Source organism: Perca flavescens, chromosome 4 (assembly GCF_004354835.1).
Source record: "Perca flavescens isolate YP-PL-M2 chromosome 4, PFLA_1.0, whole genome shotgun sequence".
NCBI lineage: Eukaryota > Metazoa > Chordata > Actinopteri > Perciformes > Percidae > Perca > Perca flavescens.
This window is the reverse complement of record NC_041334.1, coordinates 9,111,849-9,120,714: the sequence shown is the minus strand read 5'-3', so window position 1 is coordinate 9,120,714 and position 8,866 is coordinate 9,111,849. Positions and strand designations below refer to the sequence as shown.

The window sequence follows — 8,866 nt, the reverse complement described above, 5'->3', positions numbered from 1 at the left end:
AGTTTGATTTGTTTCAGGTATTTTCTAAAAATCAAGCTTTAATTCACAGCTACCTGACTTTTTTAGTCTAGTTTCAGGATAAAGACTTTACATCACCCTTAGAATACAGTCAGTTTTAAAATGTGTTATTTTGTTTTTATATAATCACACAGAGGTTCATAATGTAACGTGTTACATTGTTGAACACAAGATGGCAGCAGGAGATAACATCACGGTGAGCTGGGGAGGGAATCATTACCAAATTTAACAAATCACAGAGAGGTACTCTAACTATATATATATATATATATATATATATATATATATATATATATATATATATATATATATATATATATATATATAAGCTCTTTATGAGACACTCCCTCTGTGGTAAATAGCCATAGCCTTTCTGACCAGGTAGTTACAGGAACGTAGTTCTAGGAACAGTCCACTTCTAAACAGTTCTAACTACTCTCCCCCAAAACCGGTTTTACCATTTGCATTCACACTGGCCAAGTGGACATAGGAACTGACCTTTTGTTCTTATAATCACAGCCATCTAACCACCACTATGTGGAAAAGGGAAAAGACCTTGCCCTGAAGTAGGAGCTGAAAGAGTTACAGGAACTGCAGTCAGAGGAACTTAATAATCCCCAAATTGGTCCAGTCGGAACACGAGAAAAAAAGGGTTGTAGGAATTGCAAAAATCCCTCCGGTCAATTTGTGACTGATCAGAAACATCAGGGAAACCGATATGATAAAAACATAATAGCCTATATACTGAACAGTTAGAGTCAGAAGCTCACATAAGGAACATATAGGTCAGAGGAAGAAACTACTTTTATTTATTTGTGAAAAAAGGAAGAAGTCAATTTCCCTAAATACAAACATTTGACTGCAACTGTCTGTCTGTCTGTCTACGAGCAGTTTAACAATTTTTTGTAACAAAGTATATCTCATGCATCATGTTATCCTTTTGTGTGTGCTGATTGCACATTTACACGTCATCAGTCCCAGTCAGATTCAAGCTGTACCAACATTTCCATCGTTGTAGCTCAACATTATCATCTCTAATGGTGCAGTCTTTTTGTCCACCGAAGTCGATCTAAGAGTCGTTTTTCGGAGTTACGAACCAGAAGTTGCAAAAAGAACGCCCCTGAGGTCGTATATACAACTCGTCAAGTCATCTCAACACAGAGGACCCCGAGTTCATTTCTCGTTTTTCGACACGGATGTGACGTCACACTCGAGCTACTAGTCGCGATTACAAGACAAAAAGAACGCACCATAAAGCACAACATTTCCATCTATAGCTCAACGTTATCATCTCTAAAGCACATTTCCATCTTTGTAGCCGCAAGGTTTCCATCTCTATAGCACAGCAAGGCCATCATTTAATTTCACAGCCCCCACTAACTATTCACAGCAAGATATCTTATCTAACGGCTTGAAGCACCAAGAGTTGTTGGGTCCATCAAAGGAGTGTCCTGGGGCCACTCTCTTTAATGACTTTATGGGTCCCTGTTCAGACTTTTTTTTCTTCAAGCATATGCTGTTATTGTGTCTCATAGAGCTAAAGCAGTTGCGTGCAAATAAAATGTCCTGTTCTGTATCCAGAATATGACTTAATGGAAAAGAGCCAAGAGATGAAAGTAAATGTAGGTGACAGTATCATAGAAAACATTTAGGATGTACATTATAACAACTATCAGACAAGGCCATGGCTTTGAAAGGCCTCACAAAAAATAGCCAAAAGACTAAACTCTTTACAAGAAGATCAGGGTTGCTTTGAGTTGAGTTTGTGAAGAAAAAAAAAGCTGTTTCATATCCGGCTGCTTCGTTAAAACTATACAAAAAAAAAATGTAGTAACGAGGAATATAGCGTTGCCCAACAAAAGGAGGTTTCTTTTCAAGGGGGCAACAAATGTCGTCCTGATGTGCAGTTTGACTTGGTTGTTGTGCCAAGGCAAATACCATATGACGAAAGCCTCGATGCAGCTTTATTACGGATCCCACTACACAGTCCAACACATCAGGACGATATTCATAAAAACACAGTTCAATAACATGAGGACAGAAATAGCCTACAGGTTAAAGTTACATTGATTGTTTCTTCACATGCTCAGTTGAGCGTGTGACATCATTTTGGCACAAATGGATCCCCATAATAACCAAGAGGAAAAATAATAGAAATGATTAAAGAACTGCCAAAATAATCAGAGTTGTCAATTCCAGGTCCAGAAAGTAAAAGTCCTGCCATGTGTTTATTCCACCAATGAACTCAGCCAGCTGATTTCACTACTAATTAGTGAAATCAGCTGCTAATTAGTCAAATCTGCTGGCTGAGTTCATTGGTGGAATAAACACATGGCAGGACTTTTACTTTCTGGACCTGGAATTGACACCTCTGAAAATAATTGGGTCATATTGAGCTGTAAGGAGAAATGCCTTAATTAATTTGAGCTCTGTAGAATCTGAGCTGCTGTATTTATCTGAGGTTTAATTAAAAGGAAGTCCAAATCTAAATTTCAGTCAGTCAGTCTTTACTTTCAAACTCAGCAGCATACATAGAATAACTTAATGTAGTTTTCCAATTTTCAGGAATGGTATTTATTTTTATGGGGTTTGGTCTGATGGTGATTATACTGTCAATTGACAAAACAAGATGTGGATATACTCAATTTTTGTCCGTGTGATCAGAAGAACTACTATTTATATTAAACGTACTCAGCAGAGGAGCTGTTCACAGCGAGCAGCTCTGATAGGAAGTCTGGCTAAACTCTGCCATCTTCAGTGTGTTTGCTGCCACTAGAAAACTAAAGTTTATTAGAAACTCATCAACAGCAGATGGTTACGTCGAGTCCCTGAACACACACGTGGGCCAGCTAGAAAACTGCTTTAAATGGGGCTCTGATGTATTTTCTGATGTATTTTTACAATGTGGACAAGAACAAGGCCCGCGTCAAGACCGCCATCAAGAGCCTGGTGGCAAAGGGGACTCTGGTCCAGACCAAGGGGACCGGAGCCTCCGGTTCCTTCAAGATGAACAAGAAGGCTGTTGACACCAAGGCTAAGAAGCCGGTCAAGAAAGCAGCCAAGAGCCCCAAGAAGGCCACAAAGAGCCCAAAAAAGTCGACCAAGAGCCCCAAGAAAGTGATCAAAAAGGCCCCTGCAGCCAAGAAAGCCCCCGCGAAGAAGGCAGCCAAGCCCAAAGCGAAGAAGGCAGCACCCAAGAAGAAGTGAGCTGTAGTCCGTCTCATCAACAAACGGTTCTTTTAAGAGCCACCACGTCGTCCTCAAAGAGAATTTTCCTTTATAATCTGATTCTGTAATTAACAGCACATGTAACAGCTGCTTTTAGAAGAAGTTTGCTACTTTTAAATAAAACTAGATTCCCGGGCCACACAAACACAGCGAGAAATGACAAAGGATGTATATAAAAAACATTTAATTTAATGCTATTAAAAGTTAAGTTTAAAACATTAAAATAACATCTCAAGTAAAGACCCAGGAGACAATTAAACCCAAGGAATGATTCCATGCTCTGTCCAAGGGTAAAAGCCGATCCAAGTTAAGTCCAGACGGGAGTTAGCTCCGGGTTTTCCTCTGCCGCCGGCACAAAATGTCTCGCTCCCACGGTGCTTCAAATAGTCCGTTCCACATCCAGAAATCCGGGACCAGGAATTCCGGGGTGCCGCTCTGCTTCAGTCATAAAGGAAATTATAAAATCAATTGCAGCCCGATCCTTGTCCGGCAACTTCAAAACAGTGTCAGGTTATAAAAGTGACGACTTTCCTTTTATACACTTCATGTAGGCCCATCAACAATATTGCGCCTCCGCTGCTCTGCAGTCAGCTGCTGGACCTGGCACCTTCACAGAAATTGACATCTACTAACAACGGCCCATGCTCAAATGCCAAAACAAGCTAAACATGTATCAGTGCGGGATAACAAGGACCACTTCCCTTCAATAGGAGTTTTGCGAGCCTTGACATTGCAGAGTCTAGGGATCGGCTCCAGCAGGGCACAGGAAACCCAGCAAGCAGTGACTCCAACAGAAGCTCAGCAATCCGATCCGCTGCTACTCCGTACAGGACACAGCACGTCCATCCGTCCAGCGCGTCTCCCTGGTAAGAGATCTAGCTTCCTTTTTTTCGGAGTGGTCTGATCAGCTGGCAAATCAGAGCTGATGAACGGGGTTCTACAGGTGTCAATTAGTGTCTATTGTTGCAGTTTGTGAAAGAGAGGAAAATAAATAGTCCACAGCACATATAACGTAAATCCACAGCAAACAATATAAGAAAATCACAGCAAACAATAGCATTTTAAAGCAAGAAAAATAAATTATACAAAATAAATTAGCTCAATCACACTGCTCCACTTATTTTATATTATATGACACAATTATATCAGGAGTAAGCACAATGGTTATAATTCATTATTTTTTAGCTCCTTTTTTTCATGTAAATATCACAATTTCTCTGAATCACAGAGAAAGTGAACGGTTTCACACATGACTGTAAAAATAAGTTTGATTGAAATAACTGATAAACCAGTAAGGAAAATAAATATTAATTTAAAATGAGAACTTTTTATACCAAAACAACACTTTCACTTTTATCCAATGAAGGACACAATTGTTGGAGCTTTGTAAATTATAGTGTGGTCATTACCTACTCTCTGTAAAGTGTCTTGAGATAACGCTTATGATTTGATACATATTGCTCCAAATTTAAGATCAGATTTAAAGATTTTTGTCTTGGATCATTAAAAATGTTAGTTTTCAGTGTAGATTTGAGGGCAAAATGTCTAAAATTAAACTGACATCTAGTTGGGTCTCAATTTGTATCATGGATATACTTGTTTTAAGAAGAATGCTTCGCTAATAAGGTTTAAAGTAAGTGTGCTTGAGTCATGCCATCTCATTTAGGCTTATAGTTCCCCACCCCCTCTGAAATTATGGCTGGATAATATTATACTCAAAAAGCACTTCTTTATCTCATCCGGTTTCACTGTATATGATTTTATGCTGAGCTTTTCCCATTTACTCTACAGTTCATCCTCCCTTACTATATATAACCTGAACATTCCTGAAGTCATTTTATAGTGTTAAACATGGATACGTTTTTCAATGATAACAGGAAAAAACCTCTTTAGATGAAGTGGGTGGCTCTTAAAAGAGCCGTTGTGTGGTTGGTCTCCCAGCAGATTTACTTGGAGCTGGTGTACTTGGTGACGGCCTTGGTGCCCTCTGACACTGCGTGCTTGGCCAGCTCCCCGGGCAGCAGCAGCCTCACGGCGGTCTGGATCTCCCTGGAAGTGATGGTGGAGCGCTTGTTGTAGTGAGCCAGACGGGAAGCCTCACCGGCGATGCGCTCAAAGATGTCGCTCACAAACGAGTTCATGATGCCCATGGCCTTGGAGGAGATACCGGTGTCGGGGTGGACCTGTTTCAGCACCTTGTACACGTAGATGGCGTAGCTCTCCTTCCTAGTCTTTCTCTTCTTCTTGCCGGTTTTGCTGACGGCCTTAGAGACGGCTTTCTTGGAGCCCTTCTTGGGCGCTTTGACGCTGGGCTCAGGCATGATTAGTTCTGAGAGTTTCAATAACTAAATTTACTGACGCACCGCCGAACGTTCAATTTGTATCCACTCGATGCAAATATGACTGTGCTGTTGCTCGCACAGGATTGGTTGTCTTCTGTGCGCGGGACTGAGCATGCGCTGAACAAGTAGCCGTTGCTGTGAGATGATTTATTTACTCAGGAATCAAAGAAAAGTAATGTGTCTTGTGAATATGATTGACTGAATAAAGAGAAAGTGCTCGATGTGTTCATAAGAAATATCACCACAGCATTAGTCTCGCTTTGCTACACCATTAACACGGCTGTAAACTACATAGGAGACATAATTTTCTAAAAATCACTTGACTACTATTGTTTTTTAATGACTTTAATAAAACAGTTTATTATGATGACTTACTTTGTTTAAAAACCTGTTATAACATAATTGTATTATAACCTCTTTTATAGACAGTTAAGTTATGTTATGTTGGTGAAAAGTGATAGTCTACAACAGCAAAAAGCGAAATATCAAGACATGGTTGATTTTAGGATATGAAGATGAAAATTAGCTGTACCGTTACACATCCTGCCATGACTCTCATGGACTAGCCTACTAAACAAAAATGCCTGTCCAGATGAATCAGTAATTTATATCAAGATTTGTGTTTATTCTGAAACAAGGACCCCCCTCGAAAAAGAGATGGTTCATTTAAGGGGTTATTCCTCTTCAATAAATAACGAAATTCAGATGTTTAGTAAACTTTGAAGTCCAGTGGACACTCCTGGAGGCATCAAGGCAATCTTGTAGTTTAGATTTTGTTAAAGCCATTGTTGCAATGAACAGCGAACGATTATATTTAGAGTATGCAAAATCTCAAAGAAACTAAAGTTATCAAATAGCCTAAACCGATGGCGTAAAATAAAAAATAAAAATACCTGAGATAAAGTAGAGTGTAAAGACTTATTCAGTTCAATGTTCATTTAGTCTTCAAGTAGCAGCCTTAACAATAGTTTATTTCCAAAATGGTGACCGCATTGTTTTCTCGAAGTTATAGGCCTAGCCTACTCATTATGGTATAAAACTATCCATGGGGATATTTCATAGTAGGCCTAATGACTTTTACAGTAAGTATTTTTCTTTCAGCGACACAAACAAAGCTCTTTGAGTAAAGTGTGTGGCTCTTAAAAGAGCCTTTGTTGTGTCGGTAAAAGCCAGTTCCGGGTATTTACTTCTTGGCGGGCTTCTCGGTCTTCTTGGGCAGCAGGACGGCCTGGATGTTGGGCAGCACGCCGCCCTGAGCGATGGTCACTCCGCCCAGCAGCTTGTTGAGCTCCTCGTCGTTGCGGACAGCCAGCTGCAGGTGACGGGGGATGATACGGGTCTTCTTGTTGTCGCGGGCAGCGTTTCCAGCTAGCTCCAGGATCTCAGCGGTCAGGTACTCCAGCACAGCCGCCAGGTAGACGGGGGCGCCGGCTCCTACACGCTGAGCGTAGTTTCCTTTACGGAGCAGCCTGTGGACACGGCCGACTGGGAACTGGAGCCCGGCACGGGAGGAGCGGGTCTTTGCCTTCGCTCTGGCTTTTCCTCCGGTTTTCCCTCTTCCAGACATTTTTAGATGCTCTCGTGAGTCTCGACTCAGAAAAGTGTTTCCCCAACAGCCGAAACCCTCCTATTTATGTCCACGGAGAGGACCGCGCAGCTTCCTGGCCCTCCAACCAGAAAAAAGGCTTCCAGCAGAGCAGCAGAAGGCGGCCCGCTCTCACATTTTTTTTGGCGGACTTTTTAAAAGGATTGTCCGCCAATAAGCGACGGAGATTCGGGCGGTGGGTTGCTCATTGAGGCGGTGCTAAGCTCCAAAGGAGCCCCTCACCAATCAGGAGCCGCCGAGCCGGAGGTCTTAAGCTGCGACACCAGATCTTACATCCGGTCCCACACTTTAAGAGTCGTGGGTCTCTCCTTTTCGCTTTACATTTTTCTTGATTGTAGAGAGAAAAAGCCATGGCAAGAACCAAGCAGACCGCTCGTAAATCCACCGGAGGAAAAGCCCCCAGGAAGCAGCTGGCCACCAAGGCTGCCCGTAAGAGCGCCCCGGCCACCGGCGGAGTGAAGAAGCCTCACCGTTACAGGCCCGGTACCGTGGCTCTGAGAGAGATCCGTCGCTACCAGAAATCCACCGAGCTGCTGATCCGCAAGCTGCCCTTCCAGCGCCTGGTCCGAGAAATCGCTCAGGACTTCAAGACCGACCTGCGCTTCCAGAGCTCCGCCGTCATGGCTCTGCAGGAGGCCAGCGAGGCCTACCTGGTCGGCCTGTTCGAGGACACCAACCTGTGCGCCATCCACGCCAAGAGGGTCACCATCATGCCCAAAGACATCCAGCTGGCCCGCCGCATCCGCGGAGAGAGGGCTTAAACTGTCTGCTGCTTCTCCACACACCACAAAGGCTCTTTTAAGAGCCACCAAATCATCTTAAAGAGTATTTCCTTTTTATTTTTATTCTGTCTTAAACACGAAACCCACAACCTGTACTTATTATGAAGTATTGGCACGTGAGCTGAAGTGAAGTCGAAGAACGAGAAAACGCCAACGCTTGTATATAACTTCTGCTGAACTGCTGTTAACCTTTAATATTTTCACTCCTATTCACAGACCGTGATCTGAATGTGAAGTCGTATAAAACCTACACAGATGTGTGGAGTGATCTTTACATGAATACAATGCCGACATATGAAGTCAATTTCGAAAAAAATAAACAAATCTATAATTGACTAAAAAACAGAAGTAGCTTATTAATTTGTCGGTTAAGTAACTATAATTGAACGAATTTTATGTTGAAATAAGCTGTGTTGGCTCAGGAGAGACATTTTTCTATAAATAAGAATAATTAGAACAATGTGAAAAAACTGGCGGTTAAATTAAGAACTGAACAGTTCACATTTATTAGTTTAATCCTGTTCAGTGGAACAGTTTAACCAGCAGAGGGCGATAAAGCACCAGCAGAAAAGTCCTGCTACAAGATCCTCTCCTCAGAATACACATTTAAGGACACTATACTATACTATATACTATAAAAATAAAAGATTTCACCATGAAACTTCCCCAGTTGATTACTGACATTAAGACAATTCTTTTTTTGTATTGCAAGTTTTTTGAAATGTTATGTTTAAATGTGCAAAGAGGCAATAATAAAATAAACATCTGGCTGTGTATTTGGGTTGTCTGAACATTTTTTTTGCCTGTAGTGTCTGGCCTTAAGACACCTCCAGACTGCAGTTTACCTGCTGAAATTCAAAATTTTAAACTAAACTCATGTCATCGCTTGT

At 41.7% G+C, this 8,866-nt stretch overlaps 3 protein-coding genes across 3 annotated transcripts; 1 reads left to right on the top strand and 2 right to left on the bottom strand.

Moving 5' to 3' along the window:
* Positions 1-5,177: 5,177 nt before the first annotated feature.
* LOC114553963 (histone H2B 1/2) lies at positions 5,178-5,574 on the bottom strand. The gene has a single exon (XM_028575442.1). The coding sequence runs from the start codon at positions 5,565-5,567 to the stop codon at positions 5,193-5,195; it is 375 nt and encodes a 124-aa protein (XP_028431243.1). The 5' UTR covers positions 5,568-5,574; the 3' UTR covers positions 5,178-5,192.
* A 466-nt stretch (positions 5,575-6,040) lies between these two features.
* Positions 6,041-7,288, bottom strand: LOC114553956 (histone H2A). The gene has a single exon (XM_028575436.1). It carries the CDS (start codon positions 7,153-7,155, stop codon positions 6,772-6,774), a length of 384 nt encoding a protein of 127 aa, XP_028431237.1. The 5' UTR covers positions 7,156-7,288; the 3' UTR covers positions 6,041-6,771.
* A 171-nt stretch (positions 7,289-7,459) lies between these two features.
* On the top strand, positions 7,460-8,620 carry LOC114553950 (histone H3). Its single transcript, XM_028575430.1, has one exon. The coding sequence runs from the start codon at positions 7,545-7,547 to the stop codon at positions 7,953-7,955; it is 411 nt and encodes a 136-aa protein (XP_028431231.1). The 5' UTR covers positions 7,460-7,544; the 3' UTR covers positions 7,956-8,620.
* The last annotated feature ends 246 nt before the right edge of the window (positions 8,621-8,866 follow it).